Genomic DNA, 13,687 nt, shown 5'->3' with positions numbered 1-13,687 from the left:
GCCAAAGGGATGCTTGCCATGCAGAGAGGACACGGGGCCTGTTCCGGAGGTAATTTGAGCTCAAAATGGATTTATTTTACTTTTTCCACTGCTCTGGCACAGAGGCATTCAGTGTGCCTGCACATTTCTGTCTCACCCTGGCAACTCATCTGCTCAAATCCAAGGGGAACACATGAGGACTGGGAAACACCTTCTGAAGAGCCCCTGAAGCCTGCATGGCACTTTGCACAGAATGACAGAATCATTCAGGTTGGAAAAGACCCTTGGGGTCATCAAGTCCAACCATCAGCCCTACTCTACAAAGTTCTCCCCTACACCACATCCCCCAACAGCTCATCCAAACGACCCTTAAACACACCCAGAGATGGGGACTCCACCCCTTCCCTGGGCAGCCTATTCCACTCTCTGACCACTCTTGCTGTGAAACATTTTTTCCTCATGTCCAGCCTGAACCTCCCCTGTTGCAGTTTAAAGCCGTTCCCTCTCGTTCTGTCACTAATCCCCTGTGAGAAGAGACCAGCACCAACCTCTCTACAACGTCCTTTCAGGGAGCTGTAGAGAGTGATGAGGTCTCCCCTCACCTTCTCCTCCTCACACTGAACAGTCCCAGCTCCTTCAATTGCTCCTCACATGATTTATTCTCCAGGCCCTTCCCCAGCTTCATTGCCCTCCTCTGCACTCGCTCCAGGATTTGAGGATGCTCTTCCCAGAGAAGAGAGCTCCGGGTCACCTCATGTGCCAGACTCAGGGGTTCGGACCAGCTGGGACAGAGACCAACAGACTCAGGTCACAACAGACCCTTCCACACACGGTTTCAACTGCTCTTCCCAGGCCACAGAGCTTCCTAAATATGTGCATTTTAACGAGGGGCAAAATCCAGCCCTGAAATCATTACCTGCCACAGGTAGTCACAGGGAGGTACACCAGAGCCGGACAGGTAGGATGTATTTTATGGCATTATCACATCTGCCCCAAGCATTTTTGCTTTTTGCCCCAAGCCCTATTGGAATTGATTCCACCTGATATTATCTGCCTCTCGCTACAGCTTGGCCTAAGTCAAAGAAATAAATTACTCAATTACTAGAAAATCCAGTAAGACTGAATGCAGAATAAGACTCGTTAAAGCACAGAGAAGTACTGGTGGCATGAGCATTTTTTGCTCCTTGGTCTCTTTCCTTGCCCTGCCTTTGGCAGCATGCAGGCTCTGTGTGTCCTCACGCAGGGACTCTGCGCAGGGGGTCCCATATAGTCACTCGTGTCACTTGGTCAGGCCCTGGAAGTTGGGCTCTGTACATGGAGGCAGTGCTGCCTGACGGCTCAGCAGCTTGTCCAGGATGTTTATTTCAGCATCTCGTCTCTCAATGTCCTCAAACGGAGTCCAGGACATGTCGTGCTGGAGCTTATAGGCACCGAGAAATTCATGAGGACTGGTACCCCATTCCTGGAGGAGAAAGGAGATATTCACATCACTGCTCAGCTTCCCTCGGAGCTGGGCTGTGCTGTCCCTCAGCCCAGCCCCTGCCCATGCTGGATAGCCCTACCACCTTTGAACTAGTCCCAGTTATGTGACCATCCCATTTTCTAACCTAAAAATAGCCTCATGCAAAGAGGCTTGGGGATACAAGATCTCCCTGACCTGCACAGAGCTCAGTGCTTTGCTCTGAAGCCTTCACCCTGCACTTAAGAACATGGGTGGCCTGGAAGAAGGATACCTCCAAGATCACCCCTACCAAGCTGTAGACAAACTCACTCCCTGGGCTGACACCCCTGAGAAAACCACACTGCCAGACAGCCACGCTGGACAGGGAAGGCCCAGGGCACATTTGCAGCTCTTTATTTCCAGAGAAAGAACTGCAGGGACTGAAAGGCAAAATTCGGGTCCACACACCAAAGGTTTTCTTGCCCAACATCCACCAAAATCCAAGAGAACTTCATCGTATGGCTCTTACACGAGCAGAGTAACTCAGACTAAGGACAAACACCAACTGAGCAGGGGCCAACAAATGTCCCCAGCAAGCTGGTGCTGTTGTCTGAGGTCCAGAAGTGCCCAAGCACCAGAAACGTGTTTTTTTGCCCTCCCTGCTCCCGTAAGGGCGGTAACCACTCACCTTAGGAGACAGGATGGAGAAGTATCGCTGGCCACTCTCCCGCCTGTACATGTAGTAAATGTTTCCTGGCTTCTTCACGAGGTTGCAGGCCACATGGTGCAGATCAGCATCTCTGTTAGCTTCATCCAAGACCTAAAACACAAATTTAAAATTTCCACACTTGAAATAAAATGACAACATGCTATTGCCTCTCAGCCAGAGATACATCGCTTGACACACCACTCACGAGGCCTTGTCCTCCTCGGTGCACATCTGGCTTCACACAGCACATCTTTACTCGCCCCAGGAAGGAGATGCTTTCCAAAGAAATAAAGTTTTCTCCAAGTTTCCCCTGTCAGCTGGACCTCAGAGCTCCTGCACCCCTCCACAGAGGTGGAGATACCTCCAAGCATCAAGGATCTCTTCACCACAGCCCCAGGTTCACCTCTGTGCCTGACCCCACCACGTGCTGGTCTCATTCCTTGTCTCTGTACACAGCTGCCGGACCCTGTGGGCTCCCCTGCTGCAGTCCCCGCGTGAAGGAACAGCAAACAAAGGGGAATTCATCTCCCCAGCTCCACCAGCTGACTGCTCCACAGCTCCAGCTCCACCAGTTAACGATTATATGACGTAGCGGCCTTGATGGCAGCGGGCCAGTCGCAGTGACTGGCAGATCCTTTCCCACTCAGGCTCTGAGATTTCACCCCCAAGGGTGGAGTCTGAACTGAAGACGACAGTCGAGCCCTGCTGGGCTTGCTGCCGTGGCCACCTGCTCCAGCAAATGAGCTGGGACAAACTGGAAAGTCAAGTCAGGTAACAGCTCGTCTCTCCCAGGGGCTCAGATCCAGCCAGAGCCACGTTGCACCCCGCTGCACCAAGTCCTCCCGGGAGCACAGCACACCCGCTACGGTGACAGGAGTCATCTGTCCCAAAATCAGCCATCTCTCTGTCCTTCCTGACACCTGAGCTGCTTTTCACTACCTGCCCTCGTTCCTCCGCCTTAAAAGAGGACTTGGGAACGCACCAAAAACAACCCTCCCCTGTCCCCAGATGATACCAGACAAAAAACCCTCCTTATTTTCCCACTGAATCTTCTCTGCTTGGCTCCTGGCCACGATTCACATACAGGCCACAGCTCTTCCCAAATGTCTGGCAGTTAGGAGAGATGCTAATCTCCCTCCCTCACAGAATCATTCAGGTTGGAAAAGCCCCTCGGGATCATCAAGTCCAACCCTCAGCCTGACTCTACAAAGTTCTCCCCTACACCACATCCCCCAACAGCTCATCCAAAGCATCCTCTGTAAGCACAAGGCAACAAGCCTGCCCACCTCACAGGTGCATCCTCACCTTCCGAGCCTGCTCCTGCAAGTACCGGATCTGCTCAGCAATGACGGTCAATTTATTGCAGGCGTTCGCTCGGATGAAGTCGTCCGCCTGTGAGGAAGAAGGAGGCTTGGTCAGGGCAGGGAAGAGCTGCGGCCCTTCGGACCTTGCCATGCTGGGTGTGTGCTGGAGAAGTGACGGTCGTGGCCTCGCTCAAGGCTTTAATGAGGCTGTGGGTGGTGCAGGAGCTGCCCCGTGTGCGGCCGTGGCATCCCCGGGCAGTGAGGTGACAGCCGTGGGACCGGGCCAGGCGCTGGGAGCTGCCTGCTCATGCTGGAAGGGAGGGGAAGGGAGCAGCAGGACATACTGGGAGGCACTAGTGGGTAGTGGGATACACTGGGAGCAGGCAGTAGGACTTCCAGGGAAGCGCTGAAGTGGACTGAGAAGCTCTGAGGGACACACACAACTAGGACGCATTACTGGAAGGCAGTGAGAAGTACTAGGAGGCACTGGGATGGACTAGGAAGGGCAGAAAGACGTATCAGGAGGAACTGGGGTGGACTGAGAGGCACTGGGATGGCCTGGGAGTGACTGAAAGGGGAATAGGACATATCAGGTGCTGGGATGGACTGGGAGCACGGGCAGTCGGACACACGGGGTGGGCTAAAGGCAGTGGGATGTATTGGGAGGCAGTAGAGCATACTGGGGTGGATTGGGAGCTTATTGGTGTGTTCTGGGAGTCACTGGAGGCAGCGAGGCACAGCGGGAGGCACTGAGGTGCCATGAGAGGTACTGGAGGCACAGTGTGGCGTACTGGGGAACACGCCGGGTACTGGGGCGTACTGGGAGGAGACAGTGGGATACGGCGGGAGGCACCACGGGACACACCGGGAGGCCGCCGGTGACACCGGAGAGCAGCGGGACGTACTAGGAGACACCAGGGCCACCGCCGCCGGCTGAGGAGGCCCTGGAGACGGCCGGGAGGGAGCGGGGCACCGGGTACCCGCGCGGGCCCGGCCCTGCCTCCGCCATCCCGCCGCCGCCGGGGCCCGGCCCTCACCTGCTCCACCTGCCGGGCCAGGGCCACCAGGTCCCCGGGGTCCCCGACACGGGCGGCGCGGCCTACGCTACCCTCCACCAGGGCGAGGCCCGCGCCGCCACCGCCGCCGCCGCCGCCGCCACCGCCGTGCTCCGCGCCGCCCTCCGCCGCCATTCCCGGCCCGCCCAGCCCCGCCCCTTCCGCCTCACGGCGCGGCGCTTCCGGCGCGGGGCTACCGGGTGGAGGGGGCGTGGCGAGGCGGAGGGGGCGTGGTCGGTCGGGGGCGTGGTCAGGCGGAGGGGGCGTGGCGCGGCGCTCCGGTGCCCGGTTGTGGGCGGGGCCTCGGCGGGCGCGGCCCCCAGGCTCGGCCATGGCGCTGCTGCTGCCGCCGCTGCTGGCGCTGCTGGCGCGGGCGGCCACGCCGCCAGAGCCGGGGCCGGGGTCGGTACCGGCCGAGTTCCCGCTGCCGGCCCAGCCCCCGGACGCTCTGTTCGCCGCCGGTGCCGAGGCGTACGCGCGGGGCGATTGGCCCGCCGTGGTGCTGCAGATGGAGCGGGCGCTGCGGGCCCGCGCGGCCGTGCGCTCCCGGTTAGCGCGGTGCCGCCTGCGCTGCGCCAACGCCACGGCCGGGCCGGCGGAGGGCGCCGAGCCCCAGCCCGACCCGGTGCTCCGCGACCTGCTCTTCTTCCGGGGGCTGCTGCGCCGCGCCGCCTGCCTGCGGGGCTGCGGGCCCGCCGCGCCCTCCCGGTACCGGCTGGGCGACGAGCTGGACCGCGAGTTCAGCAAGCGCAGCCCCTACAACTACCTCCAGGTCGCCTATTTCAAAGTACGGCACCGGCGGCGGGACCGGGAAGGGCGGGGGGCGAGTCTGGGGATGGCGGGACCGGCAGCGACCCCGGGAAGGGAAGGGGGTGTCCCGGTGCGGCGGGGTTCAGGCTGGGCGGGATGCCCGGAGGGGTCCCGGAATCGGGGGTATGGTGGGGTGGGACCAAAAGAACCGGGCGGGGGCGATCCTGGGCGGGGGGGGTTGTCCCGGGACCCGGGAGGGGTCCGGCTGTCTGCCCCGGCGGCGTGGGGGGTCTCAGACGGCGGCCCCGGGCCCTGCCCGTCCCTCCCCGGCCCCCCCCGCAGTGCCACGTCGGAGCTCGCTGGAGCCGCCCCCCCCCCCCCAGTCACCGCCCTCCATCCCGGCTGCGGGACCCCCCCGGGCCACCGTGCTTCCCCCGGGGGCGGGGGTCCCCTCCACACCCCACGGGGGGTCCGCAGCGGGGGGCGGCCGCTGTCTCACCCCATCGCACCCCTCCCAGATGAACCGGCCGGCGCAGGCGGCAGCGGCAGCGCACACCTTCTTCGTGGCCAACCCGGGGCACCAGGAGATGAGGCAGAACCTGGAGTATTACCAAGCCATGGCGGGTGTCCGCGAGGACGACTTCACTGACCTGGAGGCCAAACCCCACATGGTGAGACACCCCCCCACACACACACCTTAGGCAACCCCTCCCGGAACACCCATCCGCTGCTGGACCCGGGCAGATCGCTTGAGTCTGTTGGCTCAGCAAGCTCATGAGATGCCACCTTGGTGCTGTGAGGCTCTGCCCTGCGAGGACAAGGTGCCCCAGCTGCTCTGTCGCAGCAAAAGGGGCACTGAGCCCCGCCCCGCCCCCGCCATCATTTCTCATCCCTCCACAGAGCGAGTTCCGGCTGGGCGTCCGGTCTTACACGGAGGAGCAACCAGCTGCTGCCATCCTGCACCTGGAGAAGGCGCTGGAAGAGTATTTTGTGGCGGACGCGGAGTGCCGCGCGCTCTGCGAGGGACCCTACGACTACGAGGGCTACAACTACCTGGAGTACAACGCGGACCTTTTCCAGGCCATCACAGGTGGGAGCCGTGCGTGCTGCGTCTCATCTCAAGAGCTGGGGACAATCCCGGGGGGGGGGGGGGGTCCCCAAAGACATGGGGTGGGGGGGGGAGGGTCCCCCCAAAGAGGGCAAACCCCATCCTGGGTTTCACTAGGAGGAGTGTGCGTTTGCCTGTGCTCAGCACTGGGGGTGATGCCCAGGAATCCCCCAAATTCCAGAGGGATATGGCAAAACAGGAGAAGGGCCAGCAGAGGGTCACCAGGACACAAGGGTGGGAGGCTGAGGGTGGCCACTCTGTCTCCAGAGAGCAGCACAGCCCCACGCAGAGGTGGGCAACCACCATCCTTGAGGGTTTCCACCACCAAAAAGCTGGCAGCAGCCCCACTGCAAGCAGGAGGTTGGAGTGGAGACCCCTCAAGGTCCTGTCCACCAGCCCTTGGCTGACCACAAGCATGTTTTGGTTTGGTTTTTTTTTTCCACCAGATCACTACATGCAGGTGCTGAGCTGCAAGCAGGGCTGCGTTACGGAGTTGGCCTCCCAGCCTGGCCGGGAGAAGCCCGTGGAGGATTTCCTGCCCTCACACTTCAACTACCTGCAGTTTGCCTACTACAACAGTAAGCAGCTTGTTGCCCCGTCCTCCGTTGGCCGTCGGCACTGAACATCGTGCTCTGCACGGGCTGTTCTTCACAGACTCCCAGAATGGTGTGGGTTGGGAAGGGACCTTCAGAGATCATGTTGTCCAACCCAAAATGCAGGGACATCTTGCACAAGATCACGTTGCTCAAAGCCCCCTTTGACCTGACCTTGAACACTCCCAGTGACGGGGCATCCACAACTTCTCTGGGCAACCTGTGCCAGCGTCTCACCACCCTCATCATAAAAAATTTCCTTCTTATGGCCAGCCTAAACCTACGCTTTTTCAGCTTAAAACCATTGCCCCTTGTCCTGTCACTACAAGCCTTGGTAAAATGTTGTCTCCAGCTTTCTTATAAGCCCCCTGGCTGCAAGAATGTGTCCCTGGAGCCTCCTTGTCTCCACACTCAACAACCCCAACTGTCCCAGCATTTCTTCATAGAGGTGTTCAATCCCTCTGACCATTTCTGTGGCCTCCTCTGGACCTGCTCCAACAAGTCCATGTCCTTCTTGTGCTGTGGACCCCAGAGCTGGGCACAGCGCTGCAGGTGGGGTCTCCTGAGAGTGGAGTAGAGGGGGAACATCACCTCCCTGGACCTGCTGGCCACACTTCTCTTGATGCAGCCCAGGATACGGTTGGCTTTCTGGGCTGTGAGTGCATGTTGCCAGCTCATGTCCATTTTTTCATCCACCAGTATCTCCAAGTCCCTCTCCCCAGGGCTGCTCTAAACCCATCCAGTCCCATCTTTACTGATACTGGCAGAGGACCTTTCACTTGACCTTGGTGAGCTTCACAAGGTTCACACAAGCCAGCCTGAAATGTTCTGCAGCAGATCTGGATCTCGCTGCGCCTGGCTGCAGTAACCCTCCACGTCACTTTAGATGCTCGATTCCTGGGCAGCTTCTCTTTCCGAGTGAAATAACAGCCTAGAGAGGCATTTTTTTTTTTTCCTCCTGCCAGCTATCCACTTCTTGCTCCAAACCACAGAGGCACCCTCCCCCTCTAGAACAGTTAGTTATAACCCAGGCAAATATACCCAATTTTATTTTATTTTTTTATTCACCTCCTTAGAAAAATCTAAACTGTTTCTGCGCAAATTTCTCCAAAAGGAGGGAAAAAAAAAAATGTTCAAGAAAATTGAAAGGCTGCAATCCTGTAGATGAAAGTGGGTCAGGGTGCTTAAGTGGCTGAAAATTGCAGGTTAGCCTGGAAATGGTTGGGTCTTGCTGCCTGAAAATAGGCTTTGAGATGTTTTCCAAGCAAGAAAACTACCCAAGCAATGGCCCTGATTTCTGGTGAGGTGATTTCTGGAGGCAGGAAAGTGCCTTGGACTCTTAATTTTGCCTTTGTGGCAGGAGTAATCTTTGCTCCAGGGTATCATCTGCCCTACTTAGGAGACCTTTTGGAGAACAAGCCCTTTCTCTCTTGTTTCTTCCCCATATCTGTGTTTGTTCTGTCTCTGATGCTCTCGGACATGCCGTTAACAGCCCCGTTTCTCTTTGCAGATGGGAATTACGAAAAAGCCATTGAATGCACCAAAACCTATTTGCTGTTCTTCCCAAACGACGAGGTGATGAACCAGAATTTGGCCTATTACACCGCTGTCCTGGGAGAAAACCTGGCAGGACCCATCCAACCCCGAGAGGTGAGTGAGCCATTCCAGGGACATCTTCTCCCCTCCTTGGGGAACTTTGTGGAGGTTTTGGGGTCTGCTCTGGATGGGTTTTCTCTGGTCCAGCCACCCTTCCATGGCAAGGTGGAGAGGAATGAGTGGATGCAAGACCCAACAAGCTGGAAAATGGCTGAGAGACTGAAAAACATCCCTGGCAAAATATCTTTGGCCAAGTGAAGGCTTGATGGCTTGCGCAAACCGACCGACTCTTGTGGGAGAGGTCTGCGAGAGGCAGACAGACTCTTTAGGAGGATCTGAGCCTGCCTCTGCTACACACTTCCACAACTGAAGTGAAATTGCTTGAAAAGGAGAGGATTTGGCTTTAAAATAGCTGGATCTGGATGCTCGGGTGCTGCCTGGGAGGTGGTAGGCAGGGATGGAGGTCTCTGCCCCACATCAGCTGGAGCATGGAAGGGAATCTGCTTCTGAAGAGCTTCCTGCAGGAGGGACACACATGTGCCTGTGTCTCCCCCGTCCTCTCCTCAGGGCTCGTTCACACAGGACAGGGAAGTTCATGCAGGATGGGGAAAGCCACTTGCTTCCCGGCTGCCAGAGGGACCGGGAAACCAGGGCTGTGGGTCTGGAGCAAGGACCATGGGAATGATGTAAACCCTGCACCCTCCTGCCCTCGCTCGGGGTCTTTTCAGAGCCCTTGTGCCATGCCCTCACCTCTTCTCTCTGCCCCTCGCCACAGGAGATCCAGGCTTACCGCCAGCGAAGCCTGATGGAGAAGGAGCTGCTCTTCTTCAGTTACGATGTCTTCGGCATCCCCTTTGTGGACCCAGTGAGTGCTGCTGGACCAGGCTGGATGCAGCGGCCACATGGAAAGGGGATGAGGGGTCTGTGTCCCAGCCAGATCCTCACCCAGCTCCTGATGTTCTTCTTGGCTGCAGGACACATGGACACCCGAAGAGGTGATACCAAAAAGGCTGCGAGAGAAACAAAAGTGAGTGCTCTCCCAAGCCACTGGCCAAGCCTACCCAATACCAGTGGGACATACCCCTCTTCCTCCGTGGGGTTTGGACCAAAGGCCGTGGCCGTGGAGCTGTTGCCAGGGAGTTTTTTTTCACGTTGGGGCTGGGAGATGTTGCTGGAGAGCAGAAGTTTGCTCCATATCAGCCTTCGGGGTGATGGGGATGCGTACGTCATCCCAAGCAGCTCGAGGTGAGGGATGTGTTGAGATGAGACTCTCCAGCCTTGGGCTTTGTCACCATCCCCTGGAGACAACTGGTGCCTCTCGTTCCCAAGATGGGGACAGTGGGGCAGTGGAGTTGATGGCTGCTGTGTCCCCAGGGTGGAGCGGGAGACGGCAGCACGCATCTCGGAGGAGATTGGCAACCTCATGAAGGAGATCGAGACGCTGGTGGAGGAGAAGGCCAAGGAGTCTGCGGATATGAGCAAGTTCATCCGAGAAGGTGTGGAGGGCCAGGAGGGGAGGTGGGATGGGGACCTCCATGTCCCCTGCTGCCAGCTCATGGTCCCTCCGCGTGGGAGGTGGCAGGAGCAGGTGGCAGGATCACAGCTTTCCCCAGTGCCGTACCCCAGCGTTGGTGGCACCCATCTCTGTGTCCTCCTTTGTGCCACAGGTGGCCCTTTGGTGTATGAAGGAGCCAGTGTCACCATGAACTCCAAGACCCTGAACGGCTCCCAGCGTGTTGTGGTGGACGGAGTCCTTTCTGCCGAGGAGTGCCAGGAGCTTCAGAGACTCACCAACGTGAGCGTGGGGATGGGAGGAGCGGGCAGGGGTGGGGCAGGGGATGATGAAGAGTTCCATCCTGCAGCTCAGAAGTCAGACTGGTAACGCTGATTGGTTTTGCAGGCAGCTGCCTCGGCTGGAGATGGCTATCGTGGGAAGACATCTCCTCACACCCCCAGTGAGACCTTCTACGGCGTGACTGTCCTCAAGGCCCTCAAGGTTATGGTGCCTGTGGGGAGGGGGGAGAAACAGGCTGTGGAGATCAGGGAGGGAGGGTCTGAAGGCAGCTGCCTGTGCTTGCCCAAGCTGCCTGGGGCTGAGGCCGTGTCCTGTCCATCCCCTACAGCTGGGCCAGGAGGGCAAGGTGCCCCTGCAGAGCGCCTACCTCTACTACAACGTGACGGAGAAGGTGCGGCACATGATGGAGTCCTACTTCCGTCTGGAGGTCCCGCTCCACTTCTCCTACTCCCACCTGGTGTGCCGCACGGCCATCGACGGTGAGCGTGGCCTCGGAGGAGCACAGTCTGAGGAGAAGCAAGTCTCCTTCAGCCTCTTGTCCTGTCTGGGTCCTCTCCAACAGCTGGGGTGGTGTGGTCTTGGAGCTTTCTTTGAAGACCACTTTGCTGCTCCCTAACCTGCTCCTTTTCCCAAAAGGAAGGTGTGGGGAGCTTGTCCCTAAGGCTGGTTTGGGAAGATGAGCAGCTCTCTTGGTTGCCTCCAACGGGGCAGGTGGCTTCATGCCATACAAGATTTCAGCACTCAGAGGCTTTTGGGATCGGGTGCTGGGAGAGGCTGTGTCTGGAGGGCCATGGAGATGCCATGGGACAAGTCAACCGAGGCTTGCACCACCCAAATGGCCTCTCATGGTCCATACCCCAGCAAGTGGAAGGGCTTTAGGCTACAGGAGACTTTCTTGTCACCTCCAAGCATGTGACATATGGAGACAGACCCTGGTCCTGCAGGGTCAAAGGGGTCCTGACGTGCCAGGTCTCGTTCCACCCTAGAGAAGCAAGAAGGCCGGAGTGACAACAGTCACGAGGTGCACGTGGACAACTGCATCCTCAATGCGGAGGCCCTGGTGTGTGTGAAGGAACCTCCAGCCTACACCTTCCGGGATTACAGGTACGGGTGGTGTCTGTCAGCCAGAGCTTCCCCACCTGAGGGCACCATGGCTTGGTGGCACCTGGGTTGGGAGGAGTGTGGTGGGAGGACAACCCAACCTGGGCTCTCCTGCCTCTGGCTCTTGCCATGGTGTTGGGGGAGCTCCAGACTCGTCCACTTGCTGGAGCTCTGGTGATGGTTGTCACCTTTGCTTGTCCCTTGCTTACTTTAGTGCCATCCTCTACCTCAACGGGGACTTTGAAGGAGGAGCTTTCTACTTCACTGAGCTGGATGCCAAGACCGAGACTGTAAGTAGCTCAGCTCCTTGAGGAACTGTGTGCAGCACCAAACCCACCACCATCCCCTATGCCACCACGAGGGATGAGGTTGGGTTGGGGGGGACCAACTCATCGCCTCACCCACCATCACAGGCGGAGGTTCAGCCACAGTGTGGCCGTGCCGTGGGCTTCTCCTCCGGTTCCGAGAACCCCCACGGGGTGAAAGCTGTGACCAAGGGCCAACGCTGCGCCATCGCCCTCTGGTTCACGCTGGACCCTCGACACAGTGAGCGGGTAAGCTCCCTCCCCAGCATCGGGTGGGGTTTTTGGGGGGGGGTAATGGCCATGCTTATCCCCATGGGTCTGCCCCACAGGAGCGAGTGCAGGCAGATGACCTGGTGAAGATGCTTTTTGGGGCAGAAGATGGGGATTTGCTGCAGGAGATGGAGCCAGAGCAGGAACCACCGGCTGCTGTCGCAGTGGGGAAGGATGAGCTGTGATGTCCCACGGCGACCAGGATGTCCCTGCTGGGACCAGTGACGCCAGCGTTGTGGCTTCAGGCTGCTCAGCTGTGGGGCTGCCAGACAGGCCCCCCCTCTGCCCCAGCTGCCATGGGACGGGGAATTGGAGGAGGCCCTGCACCATCCCTGTGGTACCCAGTGTCCCCCCCTGCGGGGCTGACCTGGGGGTATCCCAGAGACTCTGGGGGGGTGATATGGGGGACGGGGGGGAATGCTCTTTTAGGGGTGAGGACCCGGTGCCATGGTAGCAGACACGTGCCTTTCCGCTCAGCTGAACCGGCGGCTGTTTAAGTGCCTTCTGCAGAAAATGGGTGAATAAAGACGTTTTGGTTTTTTTTTTAAGCTGTCGCTTACTGAGCAGGGGCCTGGAGGCTGCTGCACCCCCTGCCCTTAACTGTCATCCCGTGTCGGGACACATCCTTCCCTCCTTGCCAACATTCACCCGGAGGGTTTTGCAGCCCTGCAACCCCGGGAAGGTGTTCTCTGGGGACAAGGGGGACTTTTTGGGGGGCAAGCAGGTCCCGGGAGCACTACAACCTCTACGTAAGCTGCGTAGCATCCCCTGGACTGTGCTGCGGCGTGGGAAGGGACCAAGGCTTCCAGGGAGGAGGGAACCGTCCTTGAACAAGAAGGACATTGAGCACCGTGGCACCCCCCAAACAGGCCCTCGAATTGTTCCCGCGTGTGTCTGGCCCCGGTCATTACCATAACCATCTGGGGAATGTGAGTAAATAAATCCTGCCCCACGCCTCCGGAGCCAGAAACTCCCATAATATTTGGAGAGGGCGTAGGGCAGGTCCCGTTCAGCATCGGGGAGGGAGAGGGGGGGTCCTGGGCCATGGTTCCTCCAGGATGAAGGGATGGTCCCACTGGTGGTTGCCCACCATCCCGGTGTCCGACCCCGGCCGGCTGCGCGCGTGAGCAGACTGCTGATGAGGCCGGGGTGGTTAACGATTGCCAGGTCCTGGGGCTGCCGCTTGCTCCGTGTCACCGGGGTGGTGGCATGTGTCCCCCCTCCACCCTGTGTCCCCCTCCTGCGGGGGGAATGCCACCGTCAATGGTGGCTCTTGTTAACGCCGCAGGAGGTGCCTGGATTCCCCCCCCGCTGCCCCATGGAGAGGCGAGGGTCAGGCCTGGCGGCGTGGGGGGCACGATCAGCTTCCCTGCTCCCCTGCCAAATTCCTGGAGCCACCCCCGGGGCCTCTGTGGCTGGAGGCGGGGTCCTGGCCCCCAGCAGGGGTGCAAGGGGTCGGGGATGGGGTGGGGGTTCAACCTCTCCCAGTCCCCCCTTCCTGCCTCTCTTGGGGGCCCCCATTTTCCCCAGCTCCCTTCACTGTCATTGGAGGGGTCCCCATCTCCCTCATGACTGAAATGTCCCCCCTAGGACCCAAGTAGCCCCCACACCCCAAATCTTCTCCCCCCGACCCCCGCCCTGACCCCCGTCTTCCCCCAAGGACTCAGATCTCCCTCCCCAG

At 59.0% G+C, this 13,687-nt stretch overlaps 2 protein-coding genes across 2 annotated transcripts; one reads left to right on the top strand and one right to left on the bottom strand.

Annotated features, from left to right (window-relative positions):
* Nucleotides 1-919: 919 nt before the first annotated feature.
* Nucleotides 920-4,623, bottom strand: C22H1orf50 (chromosome 22 C1orf50 homolog). Its single transcript, XM_074848154.1, has 4 exons — nucleotides 4,471-4,623; nucleotides 3,435-3,521; nucleotides 2,109-2,240; nucleotides 920-1,441 (listed from the first exon to the last, which is right to left on the bottom strand). Exons 1-4 carry the CDS (start codon nucleotides 4,621-4,623, stop codon nucleotides 1,259-1,261), a joined length of 555 nt encoding a protein of 184 aa, XP_074704255.1. The 3' UTR covers nucleotides 920-1,258.
* A 173-nt stretch (nucleotides 4,624-4,796) lies between these two features.
* Nucleotides 4,797-12,550, top strand: P3H1 (prolyl 3-hydroxylase 1). The gene is made up of 15 exons (XM_074848152.1): nucleotides 4,797-5,275; nucleotides 5,757-5,909; nucleotides 6,139-6,328; nucleotides 6,793-6,924; nucleotides 8,450-8,589; nucleotides 9,311-9,400; nucleotides 9,510-9,562; nucleotides 9,910-10,031; nucleotides 10,203-10,330; nucleotides 10,436-10,531; nucleotides 10,659-10,809; nucleotides 11,317-11,434; nucleotides 11,646-11,721; nucleotides 11,845-11,985; nucleotides 12,066-12,550. The coding sequence occupies exons 1-15, from the start codon at nucleotides 4,820-4,822 to the stop codon at nucleotides 12,189-12,191; spliced, it is 2,172 nt and encodes a 723-aa protein (XP_074704253.1). The 5' UTR covers nucleotides 4,797-4,819; the 3' UTR covers nucleotides 12,192-12,550.
* Nucleotides 12,551-13,687: the final 1,137 nt, after the last annotated feature.

The sequence above is a fragment of the Strix aluco genome, chromosome 22 (genome assembly GCF_031877795.1).
Source record: "Strix aluco isolate bStrAlu1 chromosome 22, bStrAlu1.hap1, whole genome shotgun sequence".
Classification (NCBI taxonomy): Eukaryota; Metazoa; Chordata; class Aves; order Strigiformes; family Strigidae; genus Strix; species Strix aluco.
This window is presented reverse-complemented; position numbering and strand designations above follow the sequence as displayed.

Excerpts from the sequence above, each read along its gene's own strand:
- C22H1orf50 (XM_074848154.1), bottom strand. The coding sequence starts at position 4,623 with ATGGCGGCGGAGGGCGGCGCGGAGCACGGCGGTGGCGGCGGCGGCGGC. Across the intron at positions 2,241-3,434 it reads TGCAGGAGCAGGCTCGGAAG|GTCTTGGATGAAGCTAACAG; the intron begins GTGAGGATGCAC and ends TTTGTGTTTTAG. Across the intron at positions 1,442-2,108 it reads TCTCCATCCTGTCTCCTAAG|GAATGGGGTACCAGTCCTCA; the intron begins GTGAGTGGTTAC and ends TTTCTCCTCCAG.
- P3H1 (XM_074848152.1), top strand. The coding sequence starts at position 4,820 with ATGGCGCTGCTGCTGCCGCCGCTGCTGGCGCTGCTGGCGCGGGCGGCC. Across the intron at positions 5,276-5,756 it reads TCCAGGTCGCCTATTTCAAA|ATGAACCGGCCGGCGCAGGC; the intron begins GTACGGCACCGG and ends CACCCCTCCCAG. Across the intron at positions 10,532-10,658 it reads CTGTCCTCAAGGCCCTCAAG|CTGGGCCAGGAGGGCAAGGT; the intron begins GTTATGGTGCCT and ends CATCCCCTACAG.